At 40.2% G+C, this 26,717-nt stretch overlaps 1 protein-coding gene across 8 annotated transcripts in view; it reads left to right on the top strand.

Annotated features, from left to right (window-relative positions):
• Positions 1 to 26,717, top strand: part of ENOX1 (ecto-NOX disulfide-thiol exchanger 1) — a 768,733-nt gene that overhangs the window by 587,393 nt on the left and 154,623 nt on the right. For all 8 annotated transcript variants that reach the window (XM_077297345.1, XM_077297342.1, XM_077297343.1 and 5 more), the window contains 2 exons: positions 4,997 to 5,230; positions 18,904 to 19,116. In XM_077297345.1, the coding sequence (XP_077153460.1) occupies positions 4,997 to 5,230; positions 18,904 to 19,116 (447 nt within the window). The remainder of the gene's footprint in view (positions 1 to 4,996; positions 5,231 to 18,903; positions 19,117 to 26,717) is intronic.

Here is a 26,717-nt window from a genome sequence, read left to right as displayed (position 1 = left end):
CCTCTCTAGAAAAAAAATACTTCCTCTTATTGTACCCCTAATATTCAGGTATATACAGATGAACACAGATGTACAGTGAAGGAAATCATTATTTGAGCCCTTACTGAATTGTGAGTGAGCCCACTGCCAAAAACAGTCTATAATTTTAAGGGTAAGTTAATTTTACCATTGAGAGATAGAATATCAAAAATAAAATCCAGAAAATCACATTGTATAAATTTATTTACATTTTCAGTGAGAAATAAGTATTTGATCCCCTACCAACCATAAAGAGTTCTGGTTCATACAGCCCAGTTAGATGCTCCTAATAAACTCGTTACCTGCACTAAAAACAGCTGTCTTACATAGTCACCTTTATAAAAGACTCATAGTAACATAGTTAGCTAGGCCGAAAAAAGACATTTGTCCATCCAGTTCAGCCTATTATCCATCAGAATAAATCCCCATATCTACAGCCTTCTAAAGAACCTAATAACTGTTAAGATACAATATTGTTACACTCCAGGAAGACATCCAGGCCTCTCTTGAACCCCTCGACTGAGTTCGCCATCCACACCGCCTCAGGCAAGGAATTCCAGATTCTCACTGCCCTGACAATAAAGAATCCTCTTCTGTGTTGTGGACTCCTGTCCACAGACTCAATTAATCAGTCAGACTCTAACCTCTACAACATGGGCAAAACCAAAGAGCTTTCTAGGGATGTAAGGGACAAGATGATAGATCTGCACAAAGCTGTAATGGGCTACAAAACCATAAGTAACATGCTGGGTTAGACGGAGACAACTGTTGGTGCAATAGTAAGAAAATGGAAGAAATACAAAATGACTGTTAATCGACATCGATCTGGGGCACCATGCAAAATCTCACCTCGTGGGGTATCCATGATCATGAGGAAGGTGAGAGATCAGCCTAAAACTACACAGGGGGAACTTGTTAATGATCTCAAGGCAGCGGGGACCACAGTCACCGAGAAAACCATTGCTAACAGATTACACCGTTAAGGTTTAAAGTCCTGCAGTGCCCGCAAGGTTCACCTGCTCAAGAAGGCACATGTGCACGCCCATCTGAAGTTTGCTGATGAACACCTGGATGATTCAAAAATTGAGGTATTTGGCATTAATTCAACTCGCCATGTTTGGAGGAAGAGAAATGCTTATGACCTAAAGAACACTGTCTCCACTGTCAAGCATGGAGGTGGAAACATTATGTTTTGGGGGTGTTTCTCTGCTAAGGGCACAGGACTACTTCACTACATCAATGGGAGAATGGATGGAGCCATTTACTGTAAAATCCTGAGTGACAACCTCCTTCCCTCCGCCGGGACATTAAAAATGGGTCTTGGCTGGGTCTTCCAGCAAGACAGTGACCTAAAGCATACAGCAAAGGCAACAAAGGAGTGTCTCAGAAAGAAGCACATTAAGGTCATGGAATGGCCTAGCCAGTCTCCAGACTTTAATCCCATAGAAAATTTATGGAAGCTCTGAGACAATCTTAATGATTTAGAGTTGATCTGCAAAGAGGAGTGGACCAAAATTCCTACTGACATGTGCGCAAACCTCATAATCAACTACAAAAAACGTCTGACTGCTGTTCTTGCCAACAAGGGTTTTGCCACCAAGAATTAAGTCTTGTTTGCCAGAGGGATCAAATACTTATTTCTCACTGCAAAATGCAAATAAATTTATATAATTTATACAATGTGATTTTCTGGATTTTAATTTTGATATTCTATCTCTCAATGTTAAAATTAACCTACCCTTAAAATTATAGACTGTTTATGTCTTTGTTAGTGGGCAAACTTACAAAATTAGCAAGGGATCAAATAATTATTTTATTCACTGTATCTCTAAGTATCTGTGCTATTTTCCTGTTAAAAAAAAAAAAAAAGAGACTGCTTTTTAGATCTTTGTGCAGAGAAATTCATCCTATACTTTGCCCACTGCTTGTGTCTTTCAATCTCAGGAAAGGCCACACTTCAAGAAAAGTAAATCAATAACAATATGAAGGCATCTACAATATGATACCTGGTTTTCCTCCTCCTCCAACATCCTAATTGAGAGGAAAAAAGGAGTAAAAAGAACAATTACACTAGCAGCCTAACTGGGAAATAGGCAGTGCAACTGGGCCCTTCTCCCTCTCAGGCTTTTGGGCAGCTGAAGCATCTGTTAATGCAATATTTTGCCTCCCCCCGAACATCACACAGTGTGTAATCATACACGTGTAGATAATAATTAAAGGGATTGTCCACTATTTGGACAACCACTTCTCCGTCCATATGTTTGCCCCAGTAAATTAATAAGACTTATTATAAAAGTACAAATAGATAGGTCACCTGCGCTTGTAGCAAAATAATAGTAATGAAAATCCTAGAAGTTGCTGAACACAGTAGTACAATAAACAGTCTAAATCCTCAAAGAGTTAAGTACATATAAGTCCGGACAAAAAATGCCCGAGTAATACACCCAATGATAGCCCTTACTTCAAGCAAGCTTACTGTTTAAATGCATATACTCACTATATGTGAGAGCAGGAGTGAGCACCGCGTGGAGGATATCAGCCGTCCTGCTTAGGAGCGATGTTGTACTTGATTCGGTGAATGCAGACTATAACATGGGGCTGCGGGGCAGTGTGGAGGCCGGCTAGGCTAGGAGAAACTCCACTCGCTCAGTGTTGTGTGTGAGCGGGGACCGCGTACTCCTGGCGTGCCCCGGCCGGAAGCAACGCCGGAGCCGTAGCGGTGTTTGTTGGGGGCGTGGTACCTGATGTGACGTCACAGGGTAGGAGGACGGGCTTTGAACAGGGCAACCAATCCAATTCAAAGCCCGTCCTCCTACCCTGTGACGCCCACTCCTGCTCTCACATATAGTGAGTATATGCATTTAAACAGTAAGCTTGCTTGAAGTAAGGGCTATCATTGGGTGTATTACTCGGGTATTTTTTGTCCGGACTTATATGTACTTAACTCTTTGAGGATTTAGACTGTTTATTGTACTACTGTGTTCAGCAACTTCTAGGATTTTCATTACTATTATTTTTCTACAAGCGCAGGTGACCTATCTATTTGTACTTTTGTATTCACTTTCAGACGGGGGGCAGCACAGACCCCGTTACCTCACCAGCTGCTCATCTTAACATATATATATATTTTTCTGGTTCCCTTTTTCCCGGTACCTGTTATATTACAGTTCCCCTTTGGTCTTGTCAAGTGCAGCGCCAGTGTATTATTATTTTCAAGACTTATTATAAGTTTCTGGTCCTGGCGATGTTTTAGCGGTGTTGGCACTCTCTCTTCCGACAATCACGTGATATTGTTACGATCTCTGCTGCCAATCACTGGCCGCTTCACTCTCCGCACCTTCACACAAATCACATACACCTGGAGGACGTGAGAGTTGCTGCTGTCTTGTTGTAATTTTTGCTTTATTACTAATGTTTAATCCATTTTTTTATCATTTTTAAAGGAGCACGCAGTTTGTTTGCAGACGAAACAATGAAAAAATCATTAATGTGTGTGAATAGAGTGCATTAAATTTCTTACCTGTTGCCATCTTTTGCCGTTTACAAAACTAACTCCGCTCCACACACGAGCCGCTGTGTGAGCCTGCAGGTAACAAATGCGTAACGTGATCCAGGTGCCGACCGGAGCAGCGCTGGAATTGGCAGGAGATGACAACAGGTATTTAATGCACATTGATGACTCTTAAAGGGAACCTGTCACCCCCAAAATCGCTGGTGAGGTAAGCTCACCGGCATCAGGGGCTTATCTACAGCATTCTGTAATGCTGTAGATAAGCCGCCGATGTTACCTGAAAGAGGAGAAAAAGACGTTAGATTATACTCACCCAGGGGCGGACCGAAGAGGACCCGAAGAGGACGTCATGGAACGAAGATGGGAGGCGCCGGAGCGGACCGGATACACCCATCCGACCGGACCGCAGCGGGACCGCCCCTGGGTGAGTATAATCTAACGTCTTTTTCTTCTCTTTCAGGTAACATTGGCGGCTTATCTACAGCATTACAGAATGCTGTAGATAAGCCCCTGATGCCGGTGATCTTACCTCACCTGCGATTTTGGGGGTGACAGGTTCCCTTTAACAGACGGAGCAATGAAATGCCTAAGTGCTTGTTTTTAAACAAATGTTTTTAGCTGCAAATTTATTCATTGTTTGGGGAAAGAAAGGACTATATATCACCTTCAGAAAATATAGAATTGCATATCTCTGCATCCTTGCAGCACTGGGTCCTGGGTTCAAATCCCACCAAGGACAACATCTGCAAGGAGTTTGTATGTTCTCCCTGAGTTTGCGTGGGTTTCCTCCCACATTCCAAAGACATACTGATAGTTATATAGATTGTGATGCCCAATGGGGACATCGATGATAATGTATGTAAAGCACTGTGGAATTAATGATGCTATATAAGTGAGTAAAATGAATAAATAGGAGGAGGTTGTCTGTGGAACCCAGAATCATCTGAAACCAGTAAAAGTCAGAACGCACCAAAACAAACAGTATACACTCTATTCTACAGTATATGCAGAGGTCATTAAAGTGTTTTCAACAGAAATCTATCATAACACACTTTGACAAGTAATTTTGATGCCAGTTTTGCTCAGCTACTCCAAAATGGGCAGAACAGGGGTATGACATCCCTGACTTGACTAGAGTAAGTTTTGTGGCAAGACGCTTGGCGACACACTTCTCTTAATGAATCCGCTGCTTCTGACTCGTGCATTCCCTCCCATCAAGACAGGCATGAACAGTGCCAGTATTGATGAATTGGATATCAAGTGTTAAACGCTTTGTGTCATGATGCTTGATAAATGCCATTATAGCAGAAAATATCATTGTTCATTGGTGGAAATTGTTGACATCCTTTTGAATTGTACCATACATTGTAGATCATATGAGGACACTATAAAATTATGATTTACATTATATGTAGCGATTTCCATTAATTGTATCTCATTGTGATTATGATATTTTGGTGTTTAAAGGTTACAGAATGAGACTAGGATCAAGCACAGATAAAAAGGACTCTGGTCGCTTGCACGTAGATTTTGCCCAAGCAAGAGATGATTTCTATGAATGGGAATGCAAACAGAGAATGCTTGCAAGGGAAGAGCGTCATCGGCGCAAACTGGAAGTAGACGAGCTACGGCCTCCATCACCTCCAGCGATCATGCATTATTCCGAACACGAAGCCACAGTGCTGACAGAAAAGCTTAAAGGTAAGTGCTTGCTTGTCTGCTGCTGCACCTCGACTCACAATTATGAAATCAGACCATGGAATAAGTAACATTTATGCATTTGTGTTGCATTCTGGTCATATGTTTAGGGCTTATTTAGAACATTCTGAATCCTTTCTCTGTCTTCTCTTTGCATCATCTGCCAATTTGATTAGTCTACCTTCAGTTCCTTTATCGAGATCATTTATAAAAATGTTCAACAACACTGAGCCAAGACAGAGCCTGTGGTACCCCACTTGAAACACTCTTTCAATTGGATGTGCAACCATTTATTACCACTCTTGATTACAATCACTGATCCGGTTATGAATTCGTCTAACCCGTAGCTTTGTCAATCCCATATTTGGTCATTTTTTTTGTAAGAACAGCATGAGATATTTTATCAAATGCTTTGCTGAAGTCACAATATACTATATCTACTGCATTTCCCTGATCCACCCAGTCAGTGATTCCATTGTAGAAGGAAAGTAGATTAGTTTAGCATGACTTGTTTGTTACAAACCCATGCTGGCTCTGGTTATTTACTGCATTTTTAGCCAAGTACCGTATATACTCGAGTATAAGCCGACCCCCCCCTAATTTTGCCACAAAAAACTGGGAAAACTTAATGACTCGAGTATAAGCCTAGGGTGGAAAGTGCAGCAGCTACTGGTAAATTTCAAAAATAAAAATAGATACCAATAAAAGTAAAATTAATTGAGACATCAGTAGGTTAAGTGTTTTTGAATATCCATATTGAATCAGGAGCCCCATATAATGCTCCATACAGTTCATGATGGGCCCCATAAGATGCTCCATACAAAATACGCCCCATATAATGCTCCATACAGTTTATGATGGGCTCCATAAGATGCTCCATATTAAAATACGCCCTATATAATGCTGCACAAATGCTGATTATGGCCCCATAAGATGCTCCATAGACACATTTGCCCCGTATAATGCTCCACAAATGTGGATTATGGCCCCATAAGATGCTCCAGAGATATTTGCCCCATATAATGCTGCACGTGGCCCCATACAGATATTTGCCCCATATAATGCTGCACATAGCCCCATAAGATGCTCCATAGAGATATTTGCCCCATATAATGCTGCACATGGCCCCATAAGATGCTCCATACAGATATTTGCCCCATATAATGCTGCACATGGCTCCATACAGATATTTGCCCCATATAATGCTGCACATAGCCCCATAAGATGCTCCATAGAGAGATTTGCCCCATATAATGCTGCACATAGCCCCATAAGATGCTCCATACAGATATTTGCCCCATATAACGCTGTGCATGGCCCCATAAGATGCTCCATACAGATATTTGCCCCATATAACGCTGTGCATGGCCCCATAAGATGCTCCATACAGATATTTGCCCCATATAACGCTGTGCATGGCCCCATAAGATGCTCCATACAGATATTTGCCCCATATAACGCTGTGCATGGCCCCATAAGATGCTCCATACAGATATTTGCCCCATATGCTGTTGCTGTGATTAAAAAAATAAAAAATCACATACTCACCTCTCAGGCCCACGGCACTTGCTATATTCACCTGCTCCCCCGTTCCACTGCCGACCGCCGCTGTGTCTTCTCCGTCCTGTGCACTGACGCTCAGGCAGAGGGCAGCGCGCACACTAATCGCGTCACCGTGCCCTCTGACCTGAGCGTCACTGCAGAGGACGCGTTAGACGCAGCGGCGCCGACGGTGGAACGGGGAGCAGGTGAATATCGCGCACTGCGTTATACTCACCTGCTCCTGGCGTGGTCCCTGCACGTCTGTTCCCCGGCGCCAGCAGCTTCTTCCTCTATTGAGCGGTCACATGGTGCTGCTCATTACAGTAATGAATATGCGGCTCCACCCCTATGGGTGTGGAGAGGGGTCCATATTCATCACTGTAATGAGCAGTACCAGGTGACAGCTCACTACAGGAAGAAGCTGCCGGGGAAAAGACGTGCAGGGACTGCGCCAGGAGCAGGTGAGTATTATTACACAGCTCCGCTCCCCCTCCCCTGCCGACCCCTGCGTATGACTCGAGTATAAGCCGAGAGGGTTCCCAAAAAAGTGGGCTGAAAATCTCGGATTATACTCGAGTATATATGGTACTTACATACATGCTGTTTAATAACTTGTTGAAAAATCTTTCCTGGTCTAGAAGTAAGCCTCACTGGCCTGTATTTTTCTGGCTCCATCTTTCTTTTTGTGAAGTTCAATATTTACACTTCTCCAATCTTCTGGGACTTCTCCTGTTCTCCAGGGATTTTCGAAGATTCTGACTAGTGGTTCTGCAGTTTCCTCTGCTATCTCTTTCAATATTAAGAAAAAAGCAATCCAAACCAAATACAAGAGTCTATGATAAGCAAAAGGTACAACTTTATTAATTACATAGAGATAAAAAATTGGATGGGATGGGAAAAGTAACCAGATAAAAATCGGACGTGATATCCAGGAACAATTACATGGTTTTGAATTAAATACATATACATTGAATAATGATGATAATGATGATAGAGATATAAATGCAATTTCAATAAGGCAAAAATATGAAATCAAGTAAAGTATATATTTTCATAAAGTGCATAAGTGCATAGAAATAACTAATTAGCCCTGGGGTTGACATATACAGGGACAACCAGTGTCTGTACTTACCGTATATACTCGAGTATAAGCCGACCCCCCCCCTAATTTTGCCACAAAAAACTGGGAAAACTTAATGACTCAAGTATAAGCCTAGGGTGGAAAATGCAGCAGCTACCGGTAAATTTCAAAAATAGAAATAGGTACCAATAAAAGTAAAATTAATTGAGACATCAGTAGGTTAAGTGTTTTTGAATATCCATATTGAATCAGGAGCCCCATATAATGCTCCATACAGTTCATGATGGGCCCCATAAGATGCTCCATACATAGTTATTAAGGTTGAAGGAAGACTTTAAGTCCATCTAGTTCAACCCATAGCCTAACCTAACATGCCCTAACATGTTGATTCAGAGGAAGGCAAAAAAAAAACCATGTGGCAAAGAGTAAGCTCCACATTGGGGAAAAAAATTCCTTCCTGACTCCACATACGGCAGTCAGACTAGTTCCCTGGATCAACGCCCTATCAAGGAATCTAGTGTATATACCCTGTAACATTATACTTTTCAAGAAAGGCATCCAGCCCCTCTTAAATTTAAGTAATGAATCACTCATTACAACATCATACGGCAGAGAGTTCCATAGTCTCACTGCTCTTACAGTAAAGAATCTGCGTCTGTTATTATGCTTAAACCTTCTTTCCTCCAGACGTAGCGGATGCCCCCTTGTCCCTGTCTCAGGTCTATGATTAAAAAGATCATCAGAAAGGTCTTTGTACTGTCCCCTCATATATTTATACATTAACATAAGATCACCCCTTAGTCTTCGTTTTTCCAAACTAAATAGCCCCAAGTGTAATAACCTATCTTGGTATGGCAGACCCCCCAGTCCTCTAATAACCTTGGTCGCTCTTCTCTGCACCCGCTCTAGTTCAGCTATGTCTTTCTTATACACCGGAGACCAGAACTGTGCACAGTATTCTAAGTGTGGTCGCACTAGTGACTTGTATAGAGGTAAAATTATGTTCTCCTCATGAGCATCTATGCCTCTTTTAATGCATCCCATTATTTTATTTGCCTTTGTAGCAGCTGCCTGACACTGGCCACTGAATGAGTTTGTCATACACCCAGGTCTTTTTCATTGACGGTTTTGCCCAGAGTTTTAGAATTGAGCACATAGTTATACATCTTATTACTTCTACTCAAGTGCATGACCTTACATTTATCCCCATTAAAGCTCATTTGCCATTTATCAGCCCAAGCTTCTAGTTTACATAAATCATCCTGTAATATAAAATTGTTCTCCCCTGTATTGATTACCCTGCAGAGTTTAGTGTCATCTGCAAATATTGAAATTCTACTCTGAATGCCCCCTACAAGGTCATTAATAAATGTTAAAAAGAAGAGGGCCCAATACTGACCCCTGTGGTACCCCACTGCTAACCGCGACCCAGTCCGAGTGTGCTCCATTAATAACCACCCTTTGTTTCCTATCCCTGAGCCAGCTCTCAACCCACTTACACATATTTTCCCCTATCCCCATTATTCTCATTTTATGTATCAACCTTTTGTGTGGCACCGTATCAAAAGCCTTTGAAAAGTCCATATACACTACATCTACTGGGTTCCCTTGGTCCAGTCCGGAACTTACCTCTTCATAGAAGCTGATCAAATTAGTCTGACATGAACGGTCCCTAGTAAACCCGTGCTGATACTGGGTCATGAGGTTATTCCTCTTCAGATACTCCAGTATAGCATCCCTTAGAATGCCCTCCAGGATTTTACCCACAGTAGAGGTTAAGCTTACTGGCCTATAATTACCGAGTTCAGTTTTTGTCCCCTTTTTGAATATTGGCACCACATTTGCTATACGCCAGTCCTGTGGTACAGACCCTGTTATTATGGACTCTTTAAAGATTAAAAATAATGGTCTATCAATGACTGTACTTAATTCCTGCAGTACTCGGGGGTGGATCCCATCCGGGCCCGGAGATTTGTCAATTTTTGTGATTTTTAGACGCCGCCGTACTTCCTGCTGGGTTAAGCAGGTAACATTTAATGGGGAATTTTTGTTATCACTGATCATATTGTCTGCCATGGGATTTTCTTGTGTAAATACTGATGAAAAAAAGTCATTTAGCATATTGGCTTTTTCCTCATTCTCATCCACCATTTCCGCCAGACTATTTTTAAAGGGGCCAACACTTTCATTTTTTAGTTTATTACTATTTACGTAGTTAAAGAATATTTTGGGATTATTTTTACTCTCTCTGGCAATGAGTCTCTCTGTCTCAATTTTTGCTGCCTTGATTTGCTTTTTACAGAATTTATTTAATTTTCTGTATTTATTTAATGCCTCATCACTACCTACTTCCTTTAATTCTCTAAATGCTTTCTTTTTGTCACTTACTGCGCCCCTTACAGCTCTTTTTAGCCATATTGGTTTCCTCCTATTTCTAGTATGTTTATTCCCATACGGTATATACTGTGCACAGGTCCTATCCAGGATGCTAATAAACGTCTCCCATCTTCTTTGTGTATTTTTGTGTCTCAGGATATCGTCCCAGAGACACAAAATCAGTTCATGATGGGACCCATAGGATGCTCCATATTAAAATATGCCCCATATAATGCTTCACAACAGTTAATAATGGCCCCTTAGATGCTCCATAGAGATATTTTCCTCATATAATGCTGCACAAATGTTGATTATGGCCCCATAAGATGCTCCATAAAGATATTTGCCCCACATAGTGCTACACAAACGTTGAATATGGCCCCATAAGATGCTCCATAGAGATATTTGCCCCATATATTGCTGCACAAACGTTGAATATGGCCCCATAACATGCTCCATAGAGATAATTGCCCCATATGCTGTTGCTGCGATTAAAAAAAAAAAGACATACTCACCTCTCGTCTCTCAGGCCCCTGTCACTTACAATACTCACCGGTCCTCGTTCTGGCGCCGTTGTGTCTTCCGCGTCCTCTGCACTAACGTTCAGGCAGAGGGAGCACACTAACCATGTCATCGCGCCCTCTGACCCGAGCGTCACTGCAGAGGATGCGGAAGATGGAGCGGCGCCGGAACGAGGGACAGGTGACTATCGCGCAGTGCTCCCCCTCCGCATTATACTCACCTGCTCCTGGCCCGGTCCCTGCATCTCCGGTCTCCGGGCGCTGACAGCTTCTTCCAGCGTTGAGCGGTCACCGTTACCTCTCATTACAGTAATGAATATACGGCTCCACCCCTATGGGAGTAGAGTCGCGTCCATATTCATTACTGTAATGAGCGGTACCTTACTTAGGATATTTACCTTCCCACTTACCTGTGCCATAATATGCAACCAGATACATTATATAATTTTGTCATTAAGCATCCTGTCTAGGCATCTAATCTAATTAGTTATTTCTATGCACTTTGTTCAAATAAATCCATTACTTGATTTCATATTTTTGCCTTATCATTGAAGTTGCATCTGTATCTCTACCATCATTTTTCAATGTAAATGCATTTCATTCTAAGCCATGTAATTGTTCTTGGATATCATGACTGCTTTACATCTGGTTATTTTTCCCACCCCATCCAATTTTGTATCTCTATGTAATTAATAGTGTTGTATTTTTTTGCTTATCATAGACTCTTGTATTTGATTTGGTTTCCTTTTTTCTTTATCTTTATAGTCTCAGTGATGAAACTCAACTTATCCTATACATACATGTGGTGGTGATCTTAATTTTTTCTCACACTTAGGTATCCCTATTGTCGGCCACTATTTACTACATGTGTGTTTTCTTTTGAGATTCTCTGCCTATGTCTTTCAGTACCCTAGAATGTACTTCATGTGGACCAGTAGATTTAAACTTATTTAAATTAGCAAAGTGTTCCCTCACCATCTCTCTGTTTCTTGATAGTGTGGATTCTTTTATTCCTTCGATAGCACTGTGAAGCACTGTGAAGATCAGTTGATGTTACAATTGCTTTCTTAGGGAACACAGATGCAAAATTGCAATCTAAAAGTTTGGCCTTCTCAACATCACTTTTGATAAGTTTACCCTTTTCATTCTGTAAAAGTCCTATAGCATTTTTTACTTTTCTTTTGACGTACCCCCCAAATCCTTTTTTATTATATTTGCTCTCCCTTGCAAGCCTCGCTTCAGTACTGGCTTTAGCTCTTCTAACGCTTGCCCTGCATTGCCTGCAGATAGTTTTATATTCTTCTTTAGTTATGCCCCCCTCTTTCCATTTGATATACATATAATGTCTTTTATTCCTTGTGATCAAGTGCTTAAGTTCTGTGCTCATCCATCCTGGTCTCTTTAAATGTTTCCAATTGTTCCGTCTTTTCGGGATTGTTAATGATTGTGTAGTGAAAATTTCATTCAACAAAAGCTCCCATCCTTCTTGGACATTTATGTCCTTTTAGAACAGATAATCATTGGACCTTTCGTACCCTCTTTCTCAGTCCATTAAAATCTGCCGTTCTGAAGTCTAACCTTTAAGTAGCCCCCATACACGTTACATTGTCGACCAAACACATCAATGTCATCCGGTTTAAACGACTTCAGCCTGTGCATGGGGTGGTACTTTTCCAACCATGTTCACAGGTGGAGGTGATACAATTATTCACCTGGATTCTTCAGGAAAATATTCTTCAGCGTATTATAAAAGCAGCTAAATGGATGAGTATTCGCCTACTCTTATCAACGCTTTGCAGACATTTACCTGAATTATGAAATTTCAATTTATGTTAATTTTGTTGGTTTTTCCCAGTTGATTTCAGTGGGAGATTCCTTCGACATCAAATGTTCAGCAGCCCCATGCGAACGTACTGTTAAGGTTGAACAATCCAGGGTTCAGCTATGACACATGTAAGAGAAGTGGCATCCTTTCTTCAAAATATTCTTAAATATGGATGACATGGTTTCTAAATACATCTTACTTAGCAGTAGTGCAGCTGCTAAAGTAACATTTTTGGTAACTAGAGTTAAGCATATTTTTCAGTATACGGTTCGGATTATGATCGCCAACAAAATTGTTTTTGCAATATTCGCCGAACACCATTGGAGTCAATGGGAGTAGAAATGAGCAAATATGTTTGGAAACGATCGTCAAACCTAAATTCTGCACGAATAGCGTACCAATATGGCATGAATATGGCAAATTTGGATTCGGCGATCGTTTCCAAACATATTCGCTCATCTCTATTAGTAACCAGGGTCTGTACATCAGAAAAAGAAGCTTTTCTTTCAGCTTTGGTTCTAAAATACTGAATAAGGCCTTGATGTTAGAGTCTGGAAGAGTGAAGGCCGGGCTCACACTCCACATATCCTTGTTTTGTGCTGGCAAATTGGGAAACTCAATATAAAGCTAATAAGCTTTTCCCACAAAATTCCTAGTCTGGGAAGGGACTACTTGTCAGTCAGTCTTCACCATTATGAATGGCATGACCTGGATTTTGTTTAGAGGTGCTGGACGCAAAACTAAAAGCCTCTGTTAATGAGGGTCACTGCGATGTTGAGTTAATGGCCAGACGGCTGAGGATATATTTTTGTATGTTCATGATGTTTTTATGTATTTGCAGAATTGGATTGTTGTGTTTGAAGGTAATAAGGAAGCTGGTATAGGTCAGTTTTAAACCTAATCCACTGTGTTGGCGTGGAACTTCTTCATATGCCAACCATCTATCCCAGAAGATGGTGGTCCTGAGCCCTACAATATTCAATCCCCTATTGCAAGGTGGATCCTGCTGAGTAGAGATGGAAGAATTGATTTGCTGGACTCCAGTCTGTCAACCAGGTCAGTAATCTGTGACTGCTGAATGCGAGGCCTGTGAATCTCCTTACTTCACAGCATTCCTCACTTGGTTCCAGCCGGCTAATCAAAATAAGAGCCAGGAGGTAAGGAGATTTGTAGGACTCCAATAAAGCTGTCTCTAATTACTGACCTGGCCACAGACTGGAGACCTGTAAATCTAGTCTCCCATCTCTACAGCTGGCTGTTTTATTGTTTTTTGATGAATTCATAAAGAGTTTCTTCTCTGAAATAGATCAAACTTAAAAAAGCACCATTACCGGTCCCCTTATTCTGTATGAGCTAGAAATACAATTTAAATACTGTCAAGCGTACTTGGTAAGGGCTCCGAAGCTTGAAATATAATTTGTGTACATGGACTTGGATGTTTTATCTCAGCAATTAGCGACGAATTTTTCAGCTCTTCCCTGGAGAAGGACCAAAGCCATCCTTTTTTATAGTCCCAGTTTTCTAGTGTATGAAGGTATAAGCAGTTCTTTCCTTGCCCTCAGCATCTCTTGACTTGCTTGATCCCTTGTGTTTTTCATTTGGCAAGAGATGTGCATGAGTCACAAAGTACATTTCACAAATAATAATAACTACTTTTAGTCCTGATAATCTCAGTTGACTGGGCAGCTTTCTTTAATCTTCACCGTTCTGCAGGGAAGCCCTAAGAACTTTTTAAGGTTATCGAAGTAACATTATGTTCTTCAGTGGCCTACTTATATAAATGTTTAAACACAGATTAAATGCATTTACAATTTAGTCTGTAAGAATTATCATCGTAAGAAGCATTTTAAATCAGAATATACCCCTGCAAGGATAAAGGTTTTTCTTAACGCAGAAGATCATTTATGTTAATATCTCATCGATACCGGTTTTCTAGTGAGATGTTTACCTATCATTCATTGAGAGTATATTGAGCATATGTTTTTAAAAGGTGAGATGGTTTGATGCTTCATAAAAAGACAACACAGAACTATCATCAACTAATCGTAATGAGAGCTTTGTGATCAGAAAGAGGGGGACAGTTGTTCTTCCTATTGATTAACTATACAATCAGGAGTCTTGTTGCACAGTCGGGTTTATTCCTTTATCTCAGAGCAGTTGGTACATCTAATAAAGTTTTCAATCTATATAAAAGTCCAGCACGACCTTCAAAGTTCTGTTGGTTTCACAGCTGTAGTCTTCCAACACCACATTCTAAGACCACGATTGTACAGAGCTCGCTATATTGTCACATTGTTGGACAAGTAGTTTTTGCAATAGTCGTATTTTATCCTGATGTCATTTGTGTATGTCTATATATACACTACTCACAAAAAGTTAGGGATATTTGGCTTTCGTAAAATTACGTAAAAAATTCATGCCACAGTGATATTTTATCATGAAAGTAGGGCACTTAAATAGAAGCATGCAATGGTGATTTCCTCATCTCAAACCATTTATTGAAACAAAAGTCAACAACAGTGGGGTGTATACTCCCCCAAAATGTCAATGTCTCAATAACTTGTCATGTGGCCTTGCATCAATTACAGCTTGACAATGATGTCTCATGCTGTTATTATCTGCTGAGGCATCTCACTTTTCTTGAAGGGCGGCCCTCAGGTCATTGAGAATGTGGGATACAGAGTTACAAGCCTCTACATGGCGTCTCAGCTGATCCCATTGGTTTTCAATAGGATTTAGGTCTGGAGAAAGTGTAGGCCACTCCGTTTGAGGTGCCCTATTCTCTAGCAGCCGTTCCGTAATGATGCGACCTTGATGAGCTGGAGCATTGTCATCCATGAAGATGAAGTTAGGCCTGTGTTGTTCATGCAAAGCCACAATGTCTGGATTAATTATGTTATTCAATTAGTAGGGTCTTTTCACTGTACTATACACAAAGTGTAGAGCAGTTCTGTATTGCTTAGACACACCTGTCCATACTGTAACCCCACCACCACTAAAGGCTTGTCTGGTGACAAAAGCGGCTGATGCATAACACTCTCCTTGAAGTCTCCCGCATTGATGGCGGCCATAATTTCTGCTCAACGTGAATCGACTTTCATCAGTGAACAGCACTGAAGCCCACTGGTCCCTCATCCAGCATAGATGCTCCCTTACCCATGCAAGACAATGCCTGGCGGCGTGGACATCTAACACGCAAACCCCACTGATGTAAACAGCTTTGAATGGTCTGACGTGACACTTAGATACCTCTCTCCTCCCTTTAATGTGTCTGAAGTTGTGTGGCGTTCATCATCCATTTCTGAAAGGCATTGTTCACAATGAAGAGGTCATCGGCGTGGGATGTGGTCAAAGGACATCCACTTCCTTTCTCTGACTTTTCCAGTCACTGTATCTCTGTTGCAACCTGCAATGGCGAGGTACTCTTGCTCAATTATTAGTTGTTGTTTTGGTCTCATGATGTCAAAACGTGCACAGCATGATGAGGAGAACTGTTTAATACCAATTCTAATTGAACCCCCAAATTTATTGGCTGATTTATGGATCAAGTTCTGCAAAAAGTACTGAAACATTGAACAGTTGGACATTTGCGTTCAGAAGTTTTGAGACCGTCACATTACGCTCACTCGTAGAGGTTAGAGTGCATTATAGGATCATCCATACATATATATGTATGTACATTTGTCAGTAAATCAGTAGACAATGATGTTTTTCCACTTTTAGAACAAAATACATGTATTCACATGTATAGTAGTTTAAACATATCAATACTTAGATATGGATATGTCTGCAAAACGTATATATTTGGATAACATTTTCACATTTCATTTATGCCCATGCTATAAAGACTATCTTCCTAATTCTCCCATATGTCCCCATTTTCCCAGGTCATTCATTTGACAATATTGCCATCAGAAATGTTACCATTACATTGCTTGTCTTCATGTAATTGAGATTCCTACTTCTCCTAGTTTAAGAAGGTTAGTGACTCCCAAAAGGAAGCTTTTGCTAGATTTTATAGCCCAAGGAAATTTAAAGAAGGGTTGTCTTCTAGTTTAGGTTGAATTAATTAGAAGACCCATGTACTTGCCAGATAAAGTAGCAGCTTTCAGATTTACATTAGAAGTGCTTTGTTTCAGGCATTCAGTCCTCAAGCAGTGCCATGATAAGAAGAGACAAATAAATATTTTTATCTCTATCAAAAAGTAACAATCAGTTTTGAAGGGCATTCCAAGAGCAAACTGCAATTATGTTTTTCATGTATATCAAACTGTAATGTTTCATCCCATCTCTTGTAAAACTGCGTATACATGTTTAATTCATTTTGTTTGGCCTTTTTTTCAATAGACGTTGAGTGTAAGAAATTCTGATGTCTTGTTTGTCACAAACAATGCTGGAATAAAATATGCTTGTTAATTGAAACTTCATAGTTGTTTTTAACTATTTTAAAAGGAATATGCTACCAGGTGTGTCCTATGTAATCTGAGAGCAAATGATGTACGGCAGAGACTCTGATTCCAGCTATGTGTCTGTGCTGCAGTTTTGAGAAAATCACTATTTTCTTTTTTTGTTTCGGATCTATCAGTTCTTTGAATCCTGTACCACGTATAACCCGCCCAACACTGTGCATAGGCAGAAAGCTGCCAATCAGTGGTGGGGGCGGGGTTATACTCATGAATATAGAGGATAATATGGCAGTAGGTTTACTAGTTTTCTACTGATAATCTCCTGTCATTTTATTAAAACTATAGCAAGATGCCCAGTAAGTGACTCATTGCTGGAATTTGGGTCTCTGTGTCTTCATTATGCTGCTCTGAAAATTACGGTAGGTGGTAGAAATCTGGTGACACATTCCCTTTAGCAATAAAACAATATATGGAAAAAGCTGCACAGCTTGCAGAAAATATTTGGGGGAACATTCCTATTTATCAAAAAAGACAAATGTCGGTCCTTGAAGCTAGTTATGAAATTATAATCATGGCTTTTGTGATGTACTTGTTTCTTTAGCAAATAAGGCAAAACTAAAGTTTCATGAAATGAGGTCCGCCTAAGACATTACTGGTCTGAATTACAGGCTGCTTTCAGATGTCCCACATTAATTTTTAATCCCTATATTTTCAATATGCCACTGGACTACATAATTTTATATTAAATACTTTCATGAAAAGCTTGTCCTCTCAATGCCTAAGGCAGTACCTGATAAGCACCCCTATATGAAAAGGGCCAGAGAGAAGGGATCTTTAAGTATTACTTGCCCTTTTTTGAGCTCCTGTGGGACGTCATCACTTCATATCTTCTCGATTAGTCTTCTGACTTTTCAGCTGATCAGCAGCCTCTTGGCCAGCCAGTTAAAAAGACACTGGAGAGGCAAAGTTTTGGAGGGGTAAGTACGGTAATACTTATTTCTTTACTCTATAGTGATACCATTCTTCTGGCCTGTTTTCAAACAGGGGTGGAAAATCCCATTTATTCAGGAAAAGCTACTCAAATACTAAACAATGCAGGTTGTACACAAAAAAAGTTTGCAGAGTAGTGTTACCCGCTGTAGCCTTCACCTTGCCACTCCTTAGGTGTCCTCCTCTTGGTCCCAACAGTGCTAATAGTATCTAATTAAAATGTGAACATAAATTATTTACATGAATGGTGCTTGGATCACACAAAAAACTTTACTCTGCCCATAGACCTGTTATGTTTGTCACATAAATAGATTGTAGAGAGAGATAAACTTAGGCACTGAACTTAAGTTTTTTTTGAGAATTTATTGTAGTCTTCAAAATAAACGTTTCGTCCTCAATGCCTGGCCTTCTTCAGTAACCGTTCCATAGAGGAGATATAAAGACTTCTATTGAACATGGTGTAAGATCAGCGGCACTAGTCTGCCTAGCTAGGCAGACTAGCGGTGGATGCCGCGTCGCAGAAGCACAAGCTGGCACCTCTCTCTTGATACTTTCCCTTGGACATTCTAATCCGGACAGCATAACTTTGAGCAGTTTTTTCTGCACTAGTGCCGCTAATCTTACACCACATTCAATAGAAGTCTTTATATCTCCTCTATGGAACTGTTACTGAAGAAGGCCAGGCATTGAGGCCGAAACGTTCATTTTGATGACTACAATAAATTCACAAAAAAAACTTCATTTCAGTTGAGTGCCTAAGTTTATCTCTCTCTGTACATGGTTTTGGACTCTACTAAGGCACCATATCTGGATAGTGCATGCGGTTTTCTCTTATAAATAGATTGTAGGCCCATTGATATTTTCATTCTTTCATGATGGCCTGCAGGACTGATTCACACTTTGGTCAAGAATCTATGCATTTCTTTCTATTCCAGATGACAACAAATTCACAGAAGCCATTTCTGTTCTCTTAACATGGATAGAGAGAGGAGAAGTGAATCGAAGGACAGCAAACCAGTTCTACTCCATGGTCCAGTCAGCAAACAGTCATGTTCGACGATTGATGAATGAGAAGGCAGCACATGAGGACAAAATGGAAGAGGCCAAGGAAGTTTATAAAACTGAGCTCCTTGGAGTTCTTACTCAATGTAAGTACCTTATTTGTTTCTTTTCTAAGTTTTGGGGTAAGTAATTGTAATTCACTTGGGCCCACGTCAAGATGGACTACTGAATTAAGGTAAGTCATGTTTTTTAAGAGTCTTAACCGAGTGACATTCAAATGATGTACATTACTTTCACCAAACTTCTTGGTATAACATCCAAAACAGCTTAAGTATTGATTACAAAGACCCATTTATAGGGAGAGGTCCTACATAGTGATATATAGAAGACCACAATGAAACCCATAATTATAAAGGCTCGATTCAAGTGTCCAAGCCTTGGTTTTAACACCCATGCCAACAAGAGCAGATGTTTTAGAAGATCATGAGAAAACGTTTCATTTTACATCCTAAAAATGAAATCGGAGTGAAATAAATTGATAAGTAGTTTTAGATTTTTGTTCCTACACATAAAAATTAAAACAATTCATGTACTTAAAAGCTTACCATTGCTTTTAGTATGGATTTTTTTCCCTGTGAATTTTAGTAATTATTTGCGTGCTGTCTTTCAAAAAGGTAAAGATCTGATGAACTCCATTCATATGGCCTTGAACGTTGTAATAGCAGAGTTTTAATTTCCCAGCTGACGTTAGATCAATATAATAATGCTGTGAATGCAATTTCTGGAACAAGCTTTTAGATGCTCTGCTTTTACATTAATAAGACTAAAAAGCATCTGACTGGCGGTATAAAGTAGTTTGAGGGTTCTATTGATTTATAAGTCTCTCTCTAAAGTAGACGATATATATCACATTGCAGTATCGCTTTGTAGAAAATGAGCTTAGGCATTAGAACAAATTAGGCTTGGCTTCTTCAGAGTGTGGTGCAGTATCGTTTTAGGTCTGTTCGTTTTATGTAATTAAGTTGTTTTGAACTTTTTGGCTGTTGCATATGACCGTTAAACACTATGATGTGTGAGATAGAAACATACTGTATGAAAAGTTCCCAACTTGTGCAAATAGCATGAACGCCACATAAAAAAACAAACCATAAAACAATAGGGGTCCAAGTGAATCGTTATATGTTATGATAGCTTCCTGACATCTGTAGGTGTCATTGCAAAGTACAGCAGGCTTTTAATGGTATAACAATAACATGCATGTCCAGGAAACTGATTTGGCTTCATCCCAGTAATTTGAGGACTGTGGGAAATAGGCTTAAAATATTCCAGCTGGACACTTCATGCAAATACACCATTGTCTTGGGATGTCTACAAATCCATGTCCAGCTATTATACATTTATTATGCTTTCCTAGAGATTTTACAAGTGGTTGTAAAAGTTTAGGGCATTCAGCAATATGAGGCGAGTGTCTCGGGAGCACATGTAAGCTGTGTAAAGACTTGTGAGCATCTACAGTATGAATTTCTTCATTATAGTGTATAGCTGGGGGTAGCATGATGGCTCCGTTGTTAGCACTGTAACCTTCCAGTGCTGGGGTCTTGGTGATAATCCGTTCACGTACAAGTACAGCGCAAGTTGGAAGTGGGTGTATGGAGCAGGTTCACAGAGTGAGAGTTCACCCCATACCCGGTAGATCATGGCTGTGTATTACAGCCAGGACCTGCCACTTAATAATGCACGAGCGGAGGCCCTGATTGTTAACCTGTTAAGTTCCGCTATCCAACTCCGACAGCGACATTTAACATGTGCTAACATTGGCACATTGAATGATGCGTGCCACATCGGCGCGTCCGTGACGTGATCGTGGGTCACCGATGGGTTTTTATGACAGCCGCAGACCCACCCCCTGCCTGTGGCCGGGCTTCAAAGGAGACCTGGATTTTTACTATATCCAGTGATGTTGTGGCATCGCTGTATATAGCAGAAGCAATCAGGCGATCACATCTTCAATACCCTAAGGTGACTAACAAGAACAGTGAAAAGTAAATAAAAAAATGTATTTTAAAAAAATTTGACAAAAAAAAAACGTAAGTTCAAATTTTCCCTCTTTTAACCCCATTAAAAATAAAGATATTAAAAAAATACACTTGTGGTGTTGCCGCATTCAGAAAACTCAGATCTATCAAAATATAAAAATAATTAACCCGATCACCGTAGACAAAAAAAAAAAAATAGAGAACACCAAAATTAAGTTTTTCCTGTTTTCCAGTACCCTATGTGGTAAAATGAATGGTGTCATTCAAAAGTACTACTCATCCCGCAAAAAAGTCCTTATATGTCTATGTGGTCAGAAAAATAAGGTTTATGGCTTTGGTATGAAGGGGAGGAAAAAACGGAAATTGTCATAATCGTCAAGGGGTTAAATCCCACCAAGGACAACATCTGCAGAAGTTTCTATGTTATCCCAGTATTTGCTTGGGATTCCTTCCATACTTCAAAGAATTTAGTTTGTGTGAGCCCTAATGGGGACAGTGATGATGTCTGTGAAGTACTATCCAAATTAAATGGGTTGTCCACTATTTGATCTTAATGTTTGGCGCTGATAAAATTAAAAAGCCTATATACACCTCCCGTGCTGGCTTCCTTCCAGGAGAGTCAGCACTCGCTCTCCTTGGGGATCTTGTGGGGTGGTTCTGACACGCGAGTCGGGTGCCCAATCAGCTCTGGCATCACTGGACCCGCCTTCAGACAAACATCAAGAGGAAGTGAGCGAGCAGCTGTAACCCTGACTTCCTCTTGATGTTTGATTTGTCTGAAGGTGGGATCAGTGATGCCAGCACTGATTGTTTGCCAGGCCCATGTGTCTTAACTGCACAAGAGCCCCAGTAACGCAAGTGCTCACACCGCTGGAACTGCGCTGGCATGGGAAGTGAGTATAATTATTTTTTATTTTATTGGGGACAATAAATGAGAAGGGGTTGTCCTAGTAGTGGACAATGTCTTTAAACCCTTTACGAGCTATGACATATAGGTACGTCATAAGTCGCTTCCCCCTGTTTGCTGTGGGTTCCGGCGATAAGCTTGCAACTTTTTCGGCACATGTAGCTGATTTAATCAGCCGACATGTGCCCCTAACAGCAACAGGTGGAATTGTGATCCAACTTCAGCTGGTAACAGGTTTAATGTCACTGTCAATCTCTGACAGCGGCATTTAATATGATCGCGCCGGAAGTGCATCATTAGCTCCGCCCATCGATACCCGTGTCACATGACCGCGGGTCGCCGATGTGTTGGCTTGACAACCCAGGGTTTGCAGGAGACTCCTGAAGTTGCCATTGCAGGATTACTGTGAGCGCCGCCCTGTGGGTCGGCCCTCGTAGCAAATGATCATTTTAGCTACGCATAGCATGGCTTAAGCCCTATGTTTAGCACAGGTGATCGGATGATCGCAGCTTTTAGTCTCCTATGAAAACTATTAAGCCAGTAAAAAGTTAAAAAAAAATATATATAAAAGTTCAAATCACCCCCCTTTTGCCCCACTCAAAACCATTAAGAAAATACACATATTTGGTATAACCATGTTCAGAATCGCCCAATCTCTTGATATATAAAAATAATTAATCCAATCGGTAAACGGCGTAATGAGGAGAAAAATCTAAACGCCAGAATAACGTTTTTTCTGGTCGCTACAACATTGCAATAAAATGCGATAACGGGCGATCAAAACACCGAAGTGAAAGCAGAACACTGTGTGAGAACATTCTGATGATGATCTGGGTATCCTTCTCTAATACATTATTTGTGGACAAGAAGCTATTGATCAAATATTTTAAACAGAACTGACTAGTGTACAAACAATGACTGTCATCAGTCAACTAAAGTGATCGTTCCCTGATAAATTTTACCTGACAGTCTATTGTTTTTGTAGAAATTTTGTCTTGACCACTTTTCGATTAGTGAGTATAACCACCTTATGTGCCTTATTTCACATTCTCAGTAACAAGTAATGGGAGCAGAGATTAGTTTCAAAAACATAAACTTCAATACCATGAATTTTAAGGTTTGCTAAAGATTTCCATTAAAGGCTATGGCCACTTTTGACATGAAAAATTATGTTAGTGGTTACCTTTTAGTTAGTAAAATTGAACAACATTTCAGTCTGCAATCATCATGTCTTATTCGTTTCAGACCTCTGATACGCAGTTTGCAGCCTAGGCCAAGTTGCAGATTATTTTGTGTGTGTGAATGCCTTTTTCAGTAATGTAGGCTGGATGTGAGATCTTTGTGTATGAAGGGTGCAGATGTCTTCATTAGCTCATACATCAGCACAGCCTCTATCCTGCACATGTTCTCACTTCCTCTGTTTTTTTTATGCTCTCTTGAAAGACTATACATGTTTTCTTCTGTCTCCACACTGGAAATCTGTGTAGAACCATGAGCAGAATTTGCAACATTTATGTTTGCAGTGCACTCAGCTAGATACAGCACTTACAGATATCACAGCAGTAAAATGGTAAGAAATAATAATGAAGACTATTTACTATTTAGAAAGTTACTTGACTTCATATTTTTAAGGAAATTAACACTTGGAAAACTTCTGCCAGAAGGTCTACAGGCCTCCTGAGTACTACTCCTCATGTATGTGTTTTGTTCTATTAACGGTTTCAACACACATTGCAGAAAGGGTTGACCATTGCATTAGGGTCCTATTTTATTTTTATTTTTGCATTAATATAACCTTATCAATTTTTTATATAATGTCACTACAATGTATTCTTCTTGCACATGTACTGGCACAGCAGTCTAGATGCAGCAATGATGTTACCTGCTGTCCATGTTAGTTAGACTTCTTCCAGAAATAGACCAAATTGAATTTTGGGAAGAACCATGGTAAAGTAAAAAAATAAATAAATCCTGCAAATTGTTCAACATGCTGCCTAATCACACTATAGCATATAATTTTCAAGGGCTCAGTGCTCAGTAAACGTTATTGTGATAAATCGTGACTGACGAAATCAAAGATTCTATCAGCTCCTTCTCTGGAGTAGTAGTTCCATAATTAAGCCAAAGGATCCTTCAACTTAATCTTACATGTTTGTTCTATAAGGAATCCTGATTAAAGGCACGGAAATGATGCTGTGTAAAAATGACCCGAAACCATCAATCTCAAAGTCTGCAGAATTTGCATTTATGCCAAAATCAAATTATTCATCTCTCAGTTTGCCTTGTCTGTTCTCGAAAATAATGTTTAGATATTTTGATCCTCGCCCTGGAGACAGGCTGTTCTGCTCATTCTGAATTGTACTTTGAGAAAAAAGGCATTTACTCTTCTGAAGTAAACTCAACTGGGTCACAAAAAACTAGATACGGCTATATTGATGGGTCCCTAACAGGCTATAGCATTGATTTATAGGTCTACAGGGCCGGCCTTAAAGGGATTAAGGACACGATTATCAAATTGGTGGGAGTTCAAAATCAGGAACATCAACCAATTAGCTTTTAATGCAGACAGCACAGCTCTGTTTAATGTGTAGCAGCTGCTGCCAGGTACTACAGATCAGCTGTTATTCCAGTGCAGGTGCTGCATCACTGATCTGATATTGATAACCAATTGTTAGGATACATCATCAATATTCTATGCCAGACAACCATTATAAGGAGGCTTTACACATCGGATAGAAGTAGCTTCATGGTTGAGTAATTGTTAAACATGCTCAGCTGGTAAATAAATTGGTCATGGCACTGGATGAAAGGCAAACAGTCTTTTTTGGGAATGTTCTTGGAACATTCTTGGCACGTGGTTTTCGGAAAATACTGTTTGTGGACTAGCAGCTATCTGTTAAAAATGTGGACCGCGTGCAACTGCTTTTCTAACAATAACATGAAACTGGTTGGCTAAAACGATGGTTTGTGTTTAAATTTCATCCATTAAATGATTATTTCAGTTGAAATTATCTGTTTTGATCAGCTAAAGACTGTGTAAGGCCTCTTTCACACATCCGTCTTCTGCTGTGCGTCGTTGTGCAGTAAAATGATGTATCGACAGATGTCACGAAAATACTGAAAACCGTGTGTGACGCATCCAGTGTAATGACGGATGCGTCGTTTGTGCTGTTGCCACAATTTGAATGAAGAAATTTCCAGGAATGATGAGAGAGAGAACGTTTTTTCTCCACGACGGACCGCTATTTTCCAACGGATCCAGTGCACAACAGATGAAACGGATGGCCATCCGTCACAATCCGTCGCTAATACAAGTCTTTTTTGCAGGATCCTGCATTTTCAAAAATCGACGGATTTCGACGTGACACAAAAGACGGAAGTGTGAAAGTAGCCTAAGGCCGTCATTTTACTGTGCTGTGAAAGACATGCAAACTAGACTAGACTAGATTCTTTGCTAAGCATTCCTTCTTCCAGACCAAAGTTACAATGTGCTTCCCTTGTCTTGTGTCTAAATTCCCTGTCCAAGGCTGAGTGTTTTATAGTCGCCCCCTAGATCTGATGGCACATGCCCTGCCAGCCCTCCCCAAGCTACACACCTACTACCAACATTTTCCTTCTGGGGCAAAATTATTTGTACATTTCGTGCTTTTCTATCTGAACCTTTCATCCCATTAGATTTTTTTTTAAATATGACACAAACCTGAAAATGAAATAAGGTGTTTTTTTGGGGAAGGGGTATATTTTCCAGGAGCTTGGGTAAGCAATGGAAATGAATAATGTCCCATCTGTCAAAAGGTTGACAGCTTGGTTGGTTTGTATTTTACTCAACATGTACAAACGCACTCAATTATCAGAACTGCTGTCCACTAAATGTTGAGATGGCATTATAGATCGCAAAGTATATCAGCCTATATTATACCTATAACTCAAATTGTGGCCAAGACTGGTCACATTTATGTGTATATAAACCAAGGTCATCACTTGGTCTTTTATGTGCTACAAATTGCTTTATAAATGTATTAGGACTTAAATGAAAAATGTAAATTCAGACCATTTCTGTTTCCCAGAAAGCTCATAAGCATCTCTCCAGTAGAAGCTGATGGCCTGAACTGCATATGACATAGAAATAAATTACGGAAATACATCGTGTTTCAGGGGTCAAACACTGCTAAATTATTTGCTGTGTTTTAATATCCTGCTTTGATAATGCTGTTAAGCAGTCTCCTAAACATGTCCTCTCTGGGAGGCAAATGATCATTTTGTGCCCATTAGATGATGGTTTACTGCTTGCAATTTCCCAGACAGGAGCCTCCTTTGAATACATGATGACCACCTTGCGTATACCTAGATCTTCAGTTCCCACCTAGCACAGCCTGTCTGTTGGGTGCAGCACATGGAAATGAGGCAAATGAAACATCTGCATAGCGTGCACACAGTCCTTCAGAAATGTTACAGCGAGATTCATTAGGTCTCTACCAGTCAGGAAATTGCTAATTGTCTATTCGGTTAAGTACTTAAACGTTAAAACATATTGGAAAGTTTAAATACCATTCACATTCAGAAAAATGGTCGTACGTGTTCCTGTGTTAATGAGAAACCTGTGCTGCGTACCAAGGACTCTTCCCGTCTGCTTCATGCAGCTGTTCTTTTTCGACAGCCCTGCAGGGAATGAACATACATGTCTGCTATCATGTAGGTCATCGTTCTGCAGTGCTAGCCTCCAAGAAATGTATGTTTCTAGATTTTAGCCATAATTACTTTTTCTATTTAACTAAAAATAGAACCCTTATGTCTATTTTTTGTA

This window comes from Ranitomeya variabilis, chromosome 3, assembly GCF_051348905.1.
Source record: "Ranitomeya variabilis isolate aRanVar5 chromosome 3, aRanVar5.hap1, whole genome shotgun sequence".
Classification (NCBI taxonomy): Eukaryota; Metazoa; Chordata; class Amphibia; order Anura; family Dendrobatidae; genus Ranitomeya; species Ranitomeya variabilis.
The sequence above is the reverse complement of the archived record's forward strand: the minus strand, read 5'-3'. Positions and strand labels throughout refer to the sequence as shown.